This window comes from Branchiostoma floridae, chromosome 3 (genome assembly GCF_000003815.2).
Source record: "Branchiostoma floridae strain S238N-H82 chromosome 3, Bfl_VNyyK, whole genome shotgun sequence".
Lineage (NCBI taxonomy): Eukaryota > Metazoa > Chordata > Leptocardii > Amphioxiformes > Branchiostomatidae > Branchiostoma > Branchiostoma floridae.
This window is the reverse complement of record NC_049981.1, coordinates 8,446,365-8,465,220: the sequence shown is the minus strand read 5'-3', so window position 1 is coordinate 8,465,220 and position 18,856 is coordinate 8,446,365. Positions and strand designations below refer to the sequence as shown.

Below are 18,856 nucleotides of genomic sequence, written 5' to 3'. Positions count from 1 at the left end.
ACCCATATTTCCAGGCCACCACTTGGGAATGAATTCTCAGCTAATATAAAGGAGGATCAATTTTTGTGCATCAGTGCAACCAATACCCCCCCCCCTCCCCCCTCCTCCACATACACACACCAGCTGCTCTGAAATCTTGCAAACTTAAGACCAGAGACTAATACAGAACAACCACTAATGATAGCCACATGTTAACAGCATTTTCATCATGAAGCTAGGGGATGTTTTATATCTATCAACTCTTCCCATATCACCTTTGCAGGTAACAAGGCATGTTTCCTGGTTCTTGCACTTTCAATCTGGAAGCAGAATCATAGATTAGGAATTAACTATTTGTCAATAAAGTCTATCTATTTGTTTGTGTAGTCTAAAAATCATTATGTAGCATGTTCCTGCATGCTGATCTGCTAGTGAAAATAGGTTGTCACTAATTATGCAATCAAGTTCCTTATGCAATTATAGCAATTGATCATCAACTTCACCCAAATAACTGACATACAAAAGAAGCAGAAGAACTATACACAATCTATGTCCAGAAAGAAGGCCTTAATCACATTTTCTGATAATGTATGCAAATGAGTTCCTTATTTGCATAATTAATGTTCAATGATATTCACCTGTACATTACTCCCAAATGGCACAATTAAGAAATTCAAGTCATTTACCCCAGTGGGATTATAGCATTTTCTGACTAATCGTGCAAATTAGATCTTCATTTGCATAATATTTGCCTATCAACATTCTTCTCTGTCTTAGTTACAATAGCACATGTTGTAATAGTCCTATAATGTAACAGGGAAGGTTTACACAATTTCCTCATTAATCATGCAAATTAAATCCGATTTGCGAAATTAATATTTCACTATAACAAGCATCACTTAAGCTATTTACATACCAAAAATCATGATAACCCATCAACCCCTTCTTGAGTTATTCCCTTTCAGAGTATGACCCTTAACAGGTCCCTGCAGTTCCAAAACAAGCTACTAGAGGGCCAAAACCTATACCACTTACTCTCAGCCTCAAGAGCTATCTAACACTAAAAAATCGCGACCATGGCACGTCCAGAATTCGAGACATCAAACCCGGAAGTTCTGCTGCAGTACCATAACAACAAGCTAGGGGGCCTAAAATCTAATAGTTTTCAGGTCTCATCAAGACCTAACATACCAAACATCAATACAATCCATCCAGACGTTCTTGAGTTATGGTGTTTTTCTACAAACAAATGCTACCGAAAACATAACCTTCTAGCAAAGGCAATTACACTGGTTGTCATTTTCTGCTAAAAATGTAGGTACCTGTAGATCAATCCAAAGTGTTCTAGAATACAATATTAACAACCTATATGATTATTGAACTTAATGTTTATTGTCAGCTTCTATTTCATTAGATTCTCCAAGACCACGTGCACGCATTATCTATCACCTAAGCATTTGTCATAAAAAGAAAGAAAATCTGATGAACGCTACCTCACATGCAGTACTCAACATTCTTACTTGTAAATCAAACCACTCCATCATGCAAGTCAGTAATATAACTTCATTCTTCAACAGAATTGTTTATAATCTTGTGTAGGGGATCAGTATGTTTCACTCATGCTTTGCTGTAAGACCACACCAATTTAATTTGTTAATTCTCTGACATTTTCATGTAAAATCTGAACAAGAGGACACTCTGACAACAGTTGTCTGGGATGAAAACATGCATCTGGCTTAAGTGTATGTACTGTACCAAGGTAAGACTTTCCCTCTGAGACTAAGACTCTATTTTCATGCTGACATTAATCTAGCTTTTTTTTTAAAATCCAAGAACCTAGAAATTAAATTTGTGTCGCCTGAGAAATATCAAGTTTACTGTGCAAGCTGTTACCTTGAGAAAGGAAAGAAAGGGAATTAATACACAATAGATAAACAGTTACAGCACTAAAAATGTGTTATGCATGACCAGGAATGAGAGACGTGTAAGACTCAGAGAAAACATCAACAAAAAAACAACGCAAACATAAAAATGACATGAACACAGTGCACAAAGCAAGCCATGCCTTGAGTAATGTCAGTTACATCTTTGGATTACTTTCTATAAAGCTAGCAAATTGACTACGTGAATACAACTGTTACAGGGTTCATGACAAAAATGTTACGGTACCTCGGTAAGCACCTGGTCCAAGTTGACCAACACCCTGTCAGCATCCTTAGTAGTGAAACACATGGGTCCCTTTAGCTTCAGCACATTCCGATGGGGGCCATCTGTACTCAGGAGGATGAAACTTTCCTTCATCCTACAACAATCAAGCATACGTTACTGTAAGTTCATTTATGTTCAAGAGCACTTAATTATCGAGTTTGAGCAAATCGGGAGTTCGCGAGATCTTTGAGTTCACGAGCGGGTGTTTCACTTAATTTTCAAAAGTTACGATCCCGTACTATGAAAGTACCCCGGTAGCGATTGCCCCCCTCCCACCCACACTGCAACACTAGTCATGCCGTCAAACACTAAGGCGGCATTTACGCCTTAGAGTTCATAGTTACCCTTCAAACAATGTCTAAAGTTGGTGTACTCAATAAAAAAACCTGTTTCTACCAAGCCACTGTCTCATTGTTGAGCTCATTTTAGCCTGTTTCGGCCGTGATTTGACGACAGCGCACAGAACGCAACAGGGCCTATGACCTCTGTTATGTCGCAATCACATTTGCCGCACAGGCTGACGGGATACCCCACGCCAAACAAGAGACACGGGCGCCATTTTGAAATTTTTCGGCGTGAAAGACGGCGCTAGGTTTTAAACTTTCAGTGTAATTTGTGGACACAAGTTGTACACAAGAAGGTGAAGAGTTTATCTTTCCCATATTTACAGTAGTTCTAACTCAGAATTATGAAACAAACGTCTTTTTTTCGGCATGTAAGCGGAATTGTGTTTACCACGTTTCTGACGGTCGTGAAAACTCCCCGCTATTATTGTTGTAAACCTTAGTTGTGGTAATTCCACAGCCTTCCTTGTATTTGTAAAGACCAGTACTACTCAGTTTTATTTTTTGTTTCGTTCATAACTGGTAGAAATCTAGTGAAACTAGGATGATGTACTAAGTAGATTGTTATTGCAGCCATGTCATGGCATGTGCGTACTAGTAAACAAAGCCGACATGTTTCTTTTTCCTCCGTTCGCCAGTGGCACATTTCTATACAATAATGACTCCATGTATGGTATATGTGTTGAATTAACTTTTATTTTGGTTTGAAAACAATAAATGGTCTGTTATCAACTGAGTCTTGCCATTGGTATAAGTTGCTATCATAGTACACACGTAGTTGAGACTTGATCTTTCGGACAGATTAGGTGTGGGGAGGGAGCGATGTTGAACATGTTCGCAAGTAGATGACTTCTCGAAGAGGAGGTCTCGGCAAAATACGCTGACTTAAAAATCTCGCGAACTTAAATGAACTTACAGTAACAAAAAACAAAGGCAGTCCAACCACAGACTGAGAATAAAGCAAGACATTTTTTCATTAGCTAGTAGTGCAATATAGTTTCACTACGGCTTGCATGTTTTGCCAAGCACACTGCGTCACCCCTACTCTTCTCAATAAGTGTGCAGGTTTTTATGTACAGAGGTTTTGCACTAAAGCCCCGGTCACAAAGCGCGTACGATTTCTTGCGATGGTATATTCCGCATATCGTACGATGAGCGCAGTAAATCGCAGCAAAATCGTAAGCAAAATCAGCCATCGCAACACATCGGATGGTGTTCAAAATTTTTCCAGCGTCGTACGATTTTTCACTTGTGTCTCTCTTGAATAGCCGCCTGGACGCTTTTGTGCTTCTTTAACCAACAAAATGTGGACTAAGCTGTTGAATACCTAACTATAATATATTTAACTGTAAAAATAAATCAAAAGAGACCATGACAACAAGAGCATTACAAGAAAAGTTCAAATCAAGCGTGAGCACTGGTATGATTATCTCGGCCTGCTTGCCGGCTCTACGTGTCAGGCTCTTTCGAAGATCGTATCATGATATGCTGTCAACAAAAAGATGCCATCATACAAAAATCATATCATAAGCATTATATCATATATATTTCCGACTCATAGAGCCTGCCTTTATGTTCGAGTTGTCCCCATGGTTATTACGATTATGGTAAACTGACCCAAGACCGACGAGAGCTGAGATTTGACCTAATTATAAACTCACGTGCATGAAGCGATAAAACAATTGTCTGCATCACCTGTGCGGGGCGCGCTGTTCTCTGGTTGCGACTGTAGCAGTTGCGACTGATATATTTTCCCTTTTCGTCAATTTCCACAATATCAGGGAAAACTGAAACCATCACAACATGCTAACAGTTCATAAATCTATAACCTCATCAGTAGACAAAAATTGCCATAATGAAGTCTACTATGGGGGCAAATAAAATCTTACGACGATAGCGAAATTTTGGACATGTTCAAAATCCATTTCAGCTCTATTTTTCGCCATACGACGCTCCCCGATTTACTATGATTCACTGCGATTGACGCAGGCACGCTCTTATGACCTCATCTTACGATGCACTACGCGCTTTGTGACCACGGCTTTATATACTTAAACCATTGCTTCCGATTCTCCCCCGACTTACGACGCACTGCGCTTATACTGCGCATCGGAAGGAATCGCAAGGAATCGTACGCGCTTTGTGACCGGGGCTTTACATGCAGGCCTACACCTGAAGCCCCCTCATACACGGGGCCGCCGGCTTTATGTCATCATCCAGAATGACAAATACACTCCCTTACAACATGTCCTAGCTAGGGCCGACCCTAAACATTGCTCAACTACAACTTTTGTTACAGCTGTCAAACAGTCACCCTGAAGATAATCAGCAGAGCTTCAATGTAGCGCAGAATAAGTCAATCAGTTTATTTAGCTGCACTCAAAGATACATGTACATGTATGCCTAAGCACATTAAACACCTTCTGAATTTCAGACACAGTAAACTATGTGCACAAAGAATGACTAACATTAGATTGACTGAGTACTAAGAGAGCCTTCCCTGAATGTGCAATGTTGCAGCAATAGGAAGTCACCTGTAAATGATGTGCTGTGCCTCAACGGTGGCAGGCTCACGGCTTTTCTTGTCTTTTACCAGGTCTACTCCAATGAAGAAGCCAAGGCCCCTGGAGGACACACAACCCAGAATTCAACACAACCAGTCTGTAACATTATTCAATGTCTTACGTGTGCTTCAGTAGAAGGGAAATGGCAAACTTAAGTAAAGTAAGAGATAAAGTTAGCTAAGCCAAATACATCTAATTTCATAAATTTGACAAATCTTCCTAATAACAGTACATGTACCTTAAAAAGATAGAAGAAGTAGATTGAAGTGTTACTCAATTTTCTACAAATACTACTAGCACATCATCTTAATTGCAAGGGCATTGGTCAATAAGTAAATACATTTCAAAGGCCTGTAATTAATACCTGACATCACCAATCATGTCATGCTTTTCTCCCAGTTTTCGGAATCCCTCCATCAGATAGTTTCCCACCCGGCTGGCGTTACCCATCAGGTCCTCCTTGTCAATCACATCCATCACTGCCAAACCAATGGCACACGAGACAGGGTTGCCTCCAAACTGGTGAATAGACACAGTGAGATTAATATTGGAAACATCTGAATGAATTACTTCTAGCCTGAGAACTAATGCACTTAAGACTTTTCAGACAAATCAAAAAATCTATATTTAACTTCACAAGTGATGTGGGAAATATATATGTTAAAGTACATTTGTAATTTGTAACACTAAAAACTTAGGACTTGTTCTTTGAACCGCATTTACAAAAAATCATTTGCTACTTTACACTGACTTTAAAACAGCAGAATTGTAAGAAAAAGTTTAACAAATCACAAGATTGGAGAGAAATAAGTGCTCACCGTGTTAAAATATTCCATTCCTGTTGCTCCAAAGGCCTCAGCGATTTCCGGTGTTGTGACGACAGCAGACATGGGATGCCCGTTCCCTATGGGTTTTCCCATACACACGATGTCTGGACAGGCTTCGTCATCCACTGCCTGGAATGCCCAGAAATGCGAGCCCACCCTACCAAAGCCAACTTGTACTTCATCTGCAATACATACTGCTCCGGCCTCCCGCATGTGCCTAGCATAGAGGCAGCAGAGACAACTTCAACCCACAACAAATACAGCAAACAATAGAAGTCTGTCTACACAATTTCAACACTACATTCTGAACAGTCTGCAAAGCACTAAGTACTTTCATCTTTCCATTATACAAAACATAATTACCTATACATGTAGTATGAATGATACATGATGCTACAATAATCAATTGTTACAAGCTTCTGCACATGCGTATTGCTTTGCTGTGAATTCGAAATCTGGCAATATGACCATGATATGATGAACACGCCATCCAAATGTGTTACTGTTAGCATCACAAGAAAAGCAGAGGCATCGATATGGATTGGTATACAATCGACGTCGGCGAGGGGATGTTAGGTTTCCACAGTTGTATGAAAGACTGTCGAAATTAGCACGTTTTGGGGAGTTTTACAACACAAGCTGGCCTTTTGGTGCAATATGGTTTGGCAATTTTTGGACTTGCGTGGAGCCTCGTTGGAGGTGATCTTTTTAGAACAGGTGAAAAGTAGAGTCGATTCCACATTACCGAGAGGGTCTTTATAACATTCTAAATGTGATAAGTAACTGTTTAGAACTATTTACAACATCATCTGTGTGATGTTCTAAATATTTTCTATAGTGTTCATACATGTTAGAAACATTTCTAACATCAAATCCATTATCTCTCTTAGTTTCTAAACTGTTCCAACATAGATTCATCTTTTGTGATCATATGATCTAATGCACGCGCAGATGTCACCCATAAAATCAAGTCGGTGTGGCCTTACTTAAAGAACAATGTGTACAAAGCAGCTGCAAAATGAGGAAATACATGCCATGAATTGAATAAAATGGATACAAAAGTCATAGAATACAATTACGTCAATTCCAAAGTCAAAGAAAAATCTGCATATGAAAAAACTATTGTTCAGTTTAACATACTCTGTGTATTTGTTCAGCCTTCCTGACCGCAGATTTCATAATGAAGGTAACTATCTTTTTATATACACGCTTCTAATTGAATCGACATGGCCTATGGTTTGGTTTGACATTAAGAAGGGACATTGTATAACATACTTGTACACCTCCCGCAGGTACCCATGTGGCGGGATGATCTGGCCCCCACAGCTTTGCAGAGATTCGCAAATGAAAGCCGCAATCTGAAGAAAAGACAAATTTCTCTTTTAAGAGTTTCAAACCTACTTTTATTTACTGATGTCACATGTGAAACTTTTTATTGGTCAGAAAGGTTGCAAACAACGTAAGTAAAAATACACTAACTGTTAAATAACAACGTAAATTAAATCTCAACTCTTCCTAGAGGAATACAATTAGATATCGAACAAACCAGTCAATTTATTGCCATAGAAGCTGACGATCAATGGCTTTGAAAGCAGGAAGACAGTAATACAATAAAAACAATGGGGAGATCATACTTAACTCATTCTATCACAACCCCTTACCTTTCTGCCTTGTCTACGAGCAGCATCAATGGTGTGCTTCACCTCCATGGCATACTTTTCCCCAACATCAGGGACATTTTCACGGTACAGACCTCTATAGACATCTGGTACAGGTACCTAGAATAGATCCATTGTAACATGCTTTTGGATCTTTATGTCCAATGATACACCTTTGGCAAAGCAACAAATATTGAGAAAATACAATGCCCATTTTTTAAAGAACTCAAGGCTTGAAATACTGGTGCACCAAAAATCAGAGTTGTGCACCAAACTTTTTGATTGTGGGTGCACCAGCAGGGTTCAAAATACAAGCATGCAACTTGCAATTTGCATGTAATGTTCAAGGTTTGCAAGTCAAAATACATGTATTCTGAACTTGCAATTTTGCAGTTGAAAATACCTGGGCTGTACTAAAATAATGAGGAATTAGACATGGTGACCATACTTTAAGACAAAGCTACTCATTTTTTCCTCCCTTGTTTTTCCCCGGTAACTTTCTACGATAACTTCAATAAATATGATCAAAATTTGTCGATTCAACTTCAAGCCTTCCAAATAGCCGCCCTTCGCCGCCATTATTTGCATTTCCAATAAAGAATAAGATCTCAGAAACCCTTAAAACTACACAGGTATTTCATTATTTATGGTTCTTTGGTGGCAATAACAGAGAGTGAACCTGGCGAAAACAACAGCAAAAACCTCAGCACCACGCGACAGGATGCAAGTGAAATGGGGAGAGGGCGCTGACACTGATTTTACCACCATCTCACTCTGGAACACAGCCCCTTTGTGTAAGACTGGGATCATTGCTGGTTGCCAGTGGGCATTAGAAATAATCTAACTTATTTGCTGATTATGTGAATATCTTTTCAAAATTTCAAAAGTGATGGAATGGACAAAATTCTTGTCTGTCCTGAGCAGCAAAATTCTGAGAAAGGACTGAATGAAGGACACTAGCTTGAATGCAGCTGTAAACTAAGCAGTATTTTGCGTGTAAATTTTTCAAATTTCATGTAAAATTTTGCCAACTTGCAATTTTGAATGTAACCCCCCAAAAGTACATAATGTTTGTAGGTCACATAATAACATGCAAAGGTACTATCATACACTAGTATACAGCATTTTGAATGTAAGTTCATCTGTGACGGTAGTTAACATAATGATACAATTTTTTAAGACTTTATATCCGTACACAAAATAAAGCGCTAACCAACAAGCTTTCGATCAGTCCTCTGATCCTTCTCAACCTTCCCTCAACCGAGACGGGGGTCAATACCGACTGTCAAGCACCTTTGACCCTTTACTGACATCACACTTCCGTTCCGGAAGTGCGACTTAGGTTTTGGGACATTACAACTTGAGAAGGATCAGAGGACTGATCGAAAGCTTGTTGGTAAGCGCTTTATTTTGTGTACGGATATAATATCTTAAAAAATTGTATCATTATATACAGCATTTTCTTTACATTTGTGCAAAAATGTAACAACTTTTATAACAACTTAATTTGTTGTATTACTTATACTATTTTTTTTCTCTGCACCTACATTTTACAGGCTAGGTGCACCTGTGCCGCTATTCCTAGGAAAGAACTACGAGCCCTGCAACTTGACCCAATCTTGAAGACAAGGAAGCTCACACTCACCAAATGAACAAATGGCTTCTGTCCCTCCCCACCTGTGTGGTTAAACTTGTAAGGACTGATGTCGATAAGGGATGACACATGGCCATGGTATCCACTTCAAGCAAACAAGGAAAAGGACAAATTAAGGACCTCCTTGAACAAATCAACTGCAGGGTGGCAAAAACCGAGAACATTGTACTGATTAAGTAAAACGCACATGCTACTTCACATTATATGATTAAGTACCCACTAGTACATGGTACTAATTATGGCTTAGTGACAATAATTATGTCATGCTGATATGCCCCATGATTTGTCATCCATCTGAAGACTTTGTTTCCTGCAAAACTACATGTAAAACAAAAGCTCACTGGTCATGAAGAGCTCAGTGCTCCTCTTAGTGAGCACAGTATTCATACATTCATTGTACCAGGGTAATTCTCCTAACTCATTTCAACAAGCACAGTTAACAGTGGACCACAGCTTAACTTTCCATCCAAAGGATTGTGGCCCTTTCCAGCAGGCAGCATTTCAGGTGAGGGGCAAGGCTGGGATCGAACTCATAGCTTCTTGGTACAGAGGCAGGGCCATTAGCCACTGGACTACACATGCTACTACTGAACTTGCCATGTTATGTGCTACAAAATACACAAATACAATGTAGTTACACGAATGATAACAAAAAATAAAGTTTTCTTTATATTGCCACTGGGACAAATACCTGAGAAGGAATAAAAACATACAATCAAGCATTACAGAAAATCTTGTAAATTAAATACATAACACCACATGATACTTACTTATCCATCACAACAACATCATAGTTTCCTGTGTATGTTCTTGCTAACCTCAGGGCCAAGTCATTTGCCTCTGAGCTGAAAGAAAATGAAGGGAAACTATTACAGCAAGTAAATGGAGAAATCTGTAAAAGAAATGATGTACATGTACATTGTTGCTGAAAAATCTAAATGTTTGCTTGTTCCTAGTGATCCTTTAAGAATGATAACAACAGCCCATGCCATGAAATCAATGCAATAATAATATACAATGACTCCAGAAATGTTCGTAATAATTTCTGGGCTTTTGCTGTGAACTCTCTATTGGAAAACAAAAAAAATTCTAACTGTATTACCACTATACTACAGAATTGTTTCAATCACAAAACAATGTGAAACATTCTTTTACTAAAATAAGTCTCTGCAAAAATAAGTGACAGACTGACAGTTATGAATGGCCTACCCAGAATTGACAAAGTAGCAGACAGACAGTTTATCAGGGAGTGTTGCAGTGAGGCGCTTGGCATATGTCACCAGGTTGTCATGGAGAAATCTGGAGTTTGTGTTGAGCAGCGACATCTGCTCTGTGCATGCCTTAACAACTGTAGGGTGACAGTGGCCCACTGTAAAAAAAAAACATTCAATTTGGTAAAACAGTTTGATATGTTATATCATATACAAATGTATACAGCTTCTGGACTGTTTAATTTCTATCTGCGCGGTACTGCTATTGGATGTCAACATGAAGTGACTGAAGTGCGGGGCCGAAGAGCATGAGAGGGGAGCCTAGGGGGCCTCCCCATAAACTTTTGAAAATTTGGAGGCTCTCTGGTGAATTTTAAAACCATTTCTAGGCAAAATTGAGAAACAAACCAGCAATGACTTTTTGTTTTATTTTGTAGCTGTCTGGTACATATTGTAGGACCTGGTGAATTTCTGAGCAAATAGGGTCCATTCCAGGCCGTGGGTATTTCTTACCATTGATTGAAGTTTATGTCTCCTGGCTTTCTCATCAACAAACATAGAAATCTAGCAGACACACTACCAGAAAGCGAGATACAGAAACACAGAAATTATTGCAATGGATTGAAATTTCACCCTCCCAGGGCACAGTCGCAGGTGTTATTCATGAAATGCACCAGCCCTAAACAAACCTTTTCCTGCATTCCCCAGTGTTTGTCTGCTAACTATATATGCCAATCGGCCAACAGGGTAAGACACTTTGTTTGTACTTCAAAGATGAACAAATCCTCTGGTGTGTTTTTTTCTCAACTTTAAAACTAGCATGTTCCAATAGACCGTATGCTGTCAGCTATATCCTAGAGTCAATTTAAAGGGACACTTTGAATGAGATGCCATATTAAAACTACCTTTCAAGTTTGTTGATGGAGAATGTGATTTCATGTACCCAGTGTTACTCAGTCACTCACTATCTGTTGCTTGATTATACTGCTGCTGGGATCCCTGACGCAGGGGTAGGCAGCAATCGGCCAGTCTTCACACCACGCCTCCATTGTGCCAATCAAAACAAAGATCTGCTACCACGATACAAGTTTTCCTTACAAAGCAATTATCCTGCCAGTCTTTATATAAATAGGACTGTATGTAAAGACTAGTATATATATACATGACATCTGACACTAAACCAAAAGCTGCCAATGAATAATCCTATTCCTTCTCTAACTACATATAGTTCCTCCAGAAATAATAGCCCTAGTCAACATTCATGTAAGCTAGTGCCTGGGGCTTTTCATTGTAGACTAAAGTTACTTTTTCCTCTTTCTTTTGAGGCTGCCAGCTTCAACTTCTAATTCTGTAGCCTATATACCGTATCCTGCAGGTTTCATCCACTCATACCAGGAAAGACCCCTAGTTGTTTTTGATAAGTGCAGTGGGTTCTTTAACATGCTTGAGGTGTGGCTCTCATCTCCACAAGAGTGTTAAATATTTTCCGATAGATATTAATGTAAAATGTAAGTAAAATGTGGATGCTACTTGACATCATATGGTTAAAAAAGTACCCACCAGTCTCGCACACATCAAAAAGCATCCAGTTCTGTGCTAAACTCCCAAAGTAGTCTTTAATTAAATTATTCGCCAATGGCTGAATACAATGTGTCTGACCACGCCCGACAAAAGTTAGGTTACAAAACTAATTTGTGGGGCGATGTTAAAAACTCGTTTTATCATGTGTTGTTTGATATCTTGTGGACAATTAACCATCTTGTTGTGCACATCAGCCCTCATTTATGCTGAAAATAATCACGATGACATGAAGGGTCTATACATATAACAAATGCATGTGTAGGCTCTGCATTGGTTTAGTAAGTTTAATATCCAAACATAACTTGCAAGTCAAATTCTGCAAAAAGGTTACTAGAGTAGAGTAGAGTTTCTTCAACCAGGTACTCTCATGTCCCTAATAAACGTACCGGGACGTTTATTTTTTTCAGCCTCACAATCCACCCGGTACGTTCTTATTTTGGACGGTATGTTTATTTTTTTTCCTGAAAATTGGGGCTTTGCTAAGCCAAGACCCTCAAAGAATTGAAATTTTGGGGGTTTCTGCCCATATTTCCGCGGTATTTTTACTAAAAATTCCCTATTTTTCGGGCGAAACGGCGCGGATTTCCATGAGCGCGTACGCGTACGCGGTACTCTTTCGGTGATTTCGGTCGATCTCGCTATGACGCTACGAAGTAAACGTTGTTCTTGGGGGAAAATAAAACACCACACTGACGTTTTGAAATACAATTTTTACATAAATAACTTTTAGTTTTAATTTAGTAGTAGTTTGTAGTCTCTGTTTACATCGTAAACCAGCACCTTGCACGAGGAATTTCCGGTCTTGTGGTTCCATGCGCTTTCGGCAGCGAGGCGGAAGAGTGATTCGTTCACACAAGTCCTTGGTTCACAAAATAAATGCTGGACGTAAAAATAACAGGAATTCGTCGGTAAAAACAAAAGTTCATAATCATTTCTAAGCGTCAAACCGCCACAACTTTCCTTTGTAGATGCATGTGCCATTATGCCGAGGTGGTCACGTCGAAATAAAACTTTCTCTAAGTAGGCTTATTTCTTTGACAAAAATCAACCTTAGTCTAGTTTTCACATAACTAACTTTCATTTAATAGATTTTAATCGTTTTTATACCGTAATCACTGTATTTTATGCTACACATCAGAAATCTTGTTGCAATATTTTACCTTGGTAAAAGTGGAGTCGTCCACTGACCCCTAGTGACCTTGTTTATCAGCTACTGCGACGCCATGTTGGAGAAAACGCAAAGACGGAGATTTCCATTTTTGGCCCGCGGAATACGAAAATTGGGACAGCTTACATGCATTTCAAGAACCTAAAACATCAGATACATGAACGGACGGTCTATTTGTAAAATCTGCCCATATAGCCTTCCAGTCTGCACAGAAATGACGATGTAGAGAAGGGTATAAGTGCAAGAGTCTGAGAAAAAAACGCAACGTGAATTCAACAACACTTCGCATAAAATCACATAATTTTGTACAATGTTTCCTTTATTCAATGTCTCCTTCATAAAGAGTCCAAGTTGAACCGACATTTTGCTGATGTAGTACAGAAATAGAAAATAAAAAAACGTGACCACCTCGTGGATAATTTACTATTTAGCGCAGCGTAACGCGGCCGGCCACGCGCCCGTGACGGCAGTGTTGGCATAGCGGCCGGACTGAAAATCGTCTGGCCGCGACCGCATTCGACAGGTGACCGCTATAGACTATTTCTTAATGCTTAGGTCAACGGGAAAAATCCAAGGGACCGACGAAAACTGACAGCATGGCCAGTTACGTGGCCCCTATACTCAGGTGACCCCTAAGGCAGGTTTCTCTGCGAATTTTTACTTTTTATTAAAAAATTGAGAAAACATCATGATTCAAACAAGATATCTAAGTTATAGTTCTTCAGCTCATCATTTATAGAACTATCTGATGTGGTCCTTAGGCATAAATGAATAAAAAGACCTACCTGATTATCATCTCCTTTTCTTTGGACAGAAGTACATGGTCACAGTTAAATACATGTCAATTTGGTAATTTTCCGGGGGGGGGGGGGTATGTTTATTCCGGAGGGTACGTTTATTAGATATTGACGATTTGTCCAGGGGGTATGTTTATTCCGGAGGGTATGTTTATTAGGGACATGAGAGTAGGAAACTGCTGGTTCCATTTTAGGCTAAATGTTAGGCCGTTACTGATTATGAATTCATTGATATATCTACATGTATTGGAAAACAACACTCCCTTCTGGAGCTTAGTACCCTTATAATAATAATCTTTATTGCAAATTCATGCCCGAGGGCTAATTGCATACAAAGTAAAGTAGTAGTGGTACTTAACAAAGAAGGGAAATGATATTCATAGAGAAATCAAAAGGGAATAACGTCTAAACTAAATCTATTTCTACCTAACAGTGTTTCCGCCAGAGGGGCATCCACCCGTCCAACGACGGTCTCATTTCGTTTTGGACGGCTTGAACGCAAACAGAGGCCGTCCTCATAAAAAAATTGTGACCCACATTTTGCCGAGAAATCTGTACAAAGTCGATAAATGTAAACCGCAGTTTTGTGTTTTGTATTGAAGCTAGAGGCTTAGGGGACGCCGTCCACAGTCAGAAAGCCGCTCACTGTTTGTTTTGCTATTGTTATGATAGTTGACAATGTGTGTCGCGGCCTTTCGCATACGATAATCTCATTAAAACCCGTTTTTTAAGGTCTCTGTTATGCGAATTTGCCCTGCCACATTTCGAAAACTTGGCGGTAGGTCGATCTCGCTATAAGGACAACACTACCAACTAAACTCTGTTATTGGGAGAAATAAGACAACACACTAACTTTGTCTAGATTAACAACTTTAGTCTCTGTTTTCATCGTCAATCATCATAAACAAAACAAGACACGGTGAACAGAAACATGTGCCCACCGGGTGCATGGCACGGGAAAACCACGACCTCGTTCAAGTTCTTTATCGGCAACACAGTAGAAAATAAAGTGTTCACATAAGAGGTGCTGGACGTAAAAAACATCAAGTATAAATTTGGTTCCTTTTGATATGAGTCTTGAGCCCGCAAAATCTCCGAAAACGGCAGAAATTTTCGGGATAAATACGCTCCAAAATGGCGCTCGAAGGCTGTTGTTTATCCTAGCCAATCACAGCGCTAGCTCCCCGTGACGTCGCTAGCTTTCCCAGATCTCGCGAGAAGTCGCCACGGGATTTCTACCGCCATTACGCTCATTACCGCTATGGGATACACAATGTTTTTCGTCATTTCTGAACGCAAATTTCTCGATATATGGAAGGTTTTAGATGATTTATAAGTATACTACAACATGAAAGAGAATATATACAAATGCTATTTATGTTTTGCAAGCCCAAGAACCATTTCTGGAACTTTTTAAAAGTCTAGTACCCGTTCGGTGTGGCATACCGGTACGCAGCACAAAATGAAAACATGTTGTTACGGCACTGAACTTTAATTGGACTTTAGTTGTTTTGTTTTTTCTTGTGACCGTTAACTTTAATTTTCGCAGTTTTACAATTAATTTTAATTTTCACAGTTTTGCAATTAAATTTAATTTTCGCGAATTTCGCGCCCCAAGGTGGACGGCCTCCCAGCTGAGGTCTGGTGGAAACAATGCTACCTAAGCTATTTGATGGGTTTGACTTCTTTTCCGTAAGCAGTATAATGTCCTAATACTCCTATATAGTATACGAGAAGCTGAGTACTCATTTCCACCCGTGTGAGGAAAGTGGTGTAAAGTGAACTTCCCAAAGGCAAAAGATTGGTAGCATGTCTGGATTCTAATCCAGGACCTCTGGGTTCTGGGTCAAATACCCTACAGTAACATCACACCACTCCACATTTCATTTAACAACTCACAGATCTAGAGAGAAGGCCTTCACAATCACAGACTGTAGATGAAAAGCTGTATCTTAATACTTACCATGTGCCACATTGTTGATGCAGTCAAGGTACTGATTACCCTGCTCATCATACATGTACTGTCCCTCCGCACGGACAATCTTGATAGGGTTCTCCTTGAAAAACAGCTTACAGGAAGGTCTGGATGAATGGCAAGAAGAGATAACATGGGCAATGGCCTCACAATTAGGAAGGTGAACTTAAAAGTGCACTTTTATTTGTATCAGCTAGTGCTTGCTACATGGTCCTGGCAATATGCCCAAATGCTTTTCCCTCTATTTAGGACAGTTTTCCCCTCAGAGATTGACTTTCTGTAGCCTCTACCATGCCCCACATGTCGCTGGAAAACTAGTAGAAAAATTGGCCACATTATATCAAAATAAGACAGGAAACATGCTAGAGGACTTAGGCCCACTTTACATTACGCGCTTGGCGACAGCAGCGAAATTTCCCGCTGTCGGGATGCCACAGACGTCTGAAAATCTGGCTGGACGCCACGGTAGAATGTAGACCTTGGTGATGTGTGAAAATCGCAGTTTTTTTTAGACAGCAGTTTTTCTAACCATGTGTTATCAAGCACCAAGAGACCACGTCTAGCGAAACAATAGACGTTAAACAAGGACAACAAAAACAACTCTTTCTATGATGGTATCTTCAGGAGTTCTCTTAAAATAGAATAAACAAACTATACAAACTCTGACACTTAAAATTGCTTGGTGGAATTATTGCAATTCACACAAGGCTTGCTCCCTGGGAGCGTCGCCAAAACATCCTTGGATTGGGATGGCGATCACATATAAACGGTCTGCTTACTTCAATGCATGGCTCGTCCTGGTGCAGAAAGAAAACTACAACTCTTCAGCAACACCAGGGCATTAAAGTTGGGGGGAAAGTGTTCTGTACACGAAAAAAATCAAGCTCAAAAATAAAATAATGCACACTGTTCCTGGATTGAAAATAATCCTTGCCAAAATGTCCGATTGCAGTTGCGCAATCCAAAGCGGGGTCTGGATTTGGTCACCATGCTACGTTTGGATGTTTACATGTTAAACTTAGCGGGCTAAAATTTAGGATTTTGCAGCTTTCGACACTACAATGACTTCACAAGCAAAACCATAACTACAACACAGAGCAATAACATATTGTTTAGCTAACCGAAAATGTATATTTTGAGGACTTGGAAGGGAGATAATAAGGGGCCAACGGGAGTCTGAATCCCGCCATAAACTGCGCACTAACGTCCCACACATCGGGACCCCACACTTTCCTCACCCGTAGTGCTTCTGCCGCAGTTGTAGGGTTTCTTCCTTGGGCAGCGCCTCCATTGCTTCCATGCGAAGAAAGTGGACAGTTCAGATAACGTTAAGATATGTTTGACGATATTTTACAAACGCCAAGCGGTTCTCCCCCCACAGCTCCGGGACGGCTCCGAGGTCACAGTTGTTGTTTGGAAATGACGTCAGACTAAGGCTGATCACGTGGTAGTGGACGAGTCCACTATTTCAAGGATGCTCAACAAATATAAGTCACAGAGCGGGAGGAAAAATGTGCAGATAAGTATCAAATATGCCATTTATAACAAATATATTTTACTGAGGAATGAAAATATTTCCTAATATTTTGTACACTTGATACCATCGGTGAAAATAATAGGAACCTTACCATAGTTTTAACCATTACCTAAATTGACTTGCCTAAAGCTACGTGATTTTCCCGTGGAGGAAGCCTGCACTACTCCTGGTGCTGAATCCAGTTGGAACCTTGTCGAAGTAACAACATGAGCATACCCGTAGCCAGGGGGGGTTTGGAAGAACCCCCCCACATACTCAAAGGTCCACTTTTTCATGCTCAAAGGTCCACTTTTTCATGCTCAAAGGTCCACTTTTTCATGCTCAAAGGTCCCCTCATTCATGTCAAAGATTTTTTTCAAAGGCATGACTAGACTAGTGAGTCTATCAGCAAAATTTGTCCCCAGAAAGTGCAGGAAATGGCTTTCAGAGGGTCCAGATTTCAAAATTTTCCCGGACCACCATTGCAACGCCTCCCGCCTTTGGTATCGGACATGGTGAAAATATCGGGGGAGTCGGCTTCAAAGACTTATGCCAAAAACCAAGGAGCTTATATTGACTTGCAAAAACCTTGAGTATTTTAAGAGAAATTCCATCAAACTTAGCCAGCGAAATTTGCCCGTCAAAATGCAGGAAATGGCGTTTCAGAGGGTTAAGATTTCAATTTTTCCCGGTGGAGCATGCCCCCGGACCCCCCTAGGCAGCTCACGCCTTCGGCGTGAGTCTCGCGCCTGCGGCGCTCGATGGTCCCACAAGCACTAAAAAGAACCCCCCCCAACCAAAATCCTGGCTACGGGCATGATGAGGATCCAAGACAGATTGAGAAGGCATTAACGTTGTGGATGGCTATTAAGCACGTGAGCAATTCACAGTGTAAATTCTAAGGAAGACGACTCATGTTATGTTATGTTAGCGTTATGTTTAATACAAAGCAGTTGACATAGGGTTATTCTTGCACAAAGATAGGAAACAATAAAATACACTCACCACATCGTCATGTTATATTGAATGAATGAATGAATTAATTAATTAATTAATTAATGAATGAATGCATGAAAGAATGAAAGAACAAAACTAGTCATATGCATGTTCAAGAATATACGTAGAAAGTAGCCAGCGACAACGTTATAGTACATTTTCTTCGATTTGTAACAGTGTATATAACGTTGTCGCTGGCTACTTTCTACGTATATTCTATATATATGTATATAGAATATACGTAGAAAGTAGCAAGCGACATCGTGCTGGCCGCGCGTGGGATTGCGTGGTGAGAGCACGTGATCCACGCGTGGCCGATCACGTGTCGCTGGTGATAGTAGAATATCGAATAACGTTATCGAATGTAATTCGAGAACC

At 40.0% G+C, this 18,856-nt stretch overlaps 1 protein-coding gene across 4 annotated transcripts in view; it reads right to left on the bottom strand.

Annotated features, from left to right (window-relative positions):
- Positions 1–17,402, bottom strand: part of LOC118410862 (ethanolamine-phosphate phospho-lyase-like) — a 22,733-nt gene extending 5,331 nt beyond the window's left edge. The window contains exons 1-12 of one of the 4 annotated variants that reach the window (XM_035812723.1): positions 17,205–17,402; positions 15,955–16,073; positions 10,444–10,603; positions 10,005–10,079; positions 9,226–9,319; positions 7,584–7,700; positions 7,198–7,280; positions 5,914–6,139; positions 5,460–5,614; positions 5,066–5,155; positions 2,149–2,281; positions 255–299 (exon numbers count right to left, since the gene is read on the bottom strand). In XM_035812723.1, coding sequence (XP_035668616.1) covers positions 255–299; positions 2,149–2,281; positions 5,066–5,155; positions 5,460–5,614; positions 5,914–6,139; positions 7,198–7,280; positions 7,584–7,700; positions 9,226–9,319; positions 10,005–10,079; positions 10,444–10,603; positions 15,955–16,073; positions 17,205–17,266 — 1,359 coding nt within the window. In that variant the 5' untranslated portion in view covers positions 17,267–17,402. Of the gene's footprint in view, positions 1–254; positions 300–1,226; positions 1,873–2,148; positions 2,282–5,065; positions 5,156–5,459; positions 5,615–5,913; positions 6,140–7,197; positions 7,281–7,583; positions 7,701–9,225; positions 9,320–10,004; positions 10,080–10,443; positions 10,604–15,954; positions 16,074–17,204 lie in introns of those variants that run through there. The other 3 variants (XM_035812725.1, XM_035812726.1, XM_035812724.1) reach the window with 3 other exon arrangements.
- Between the last annotated feature and the right edge of the window lie 1,454 nt (positions 17,403–18,856).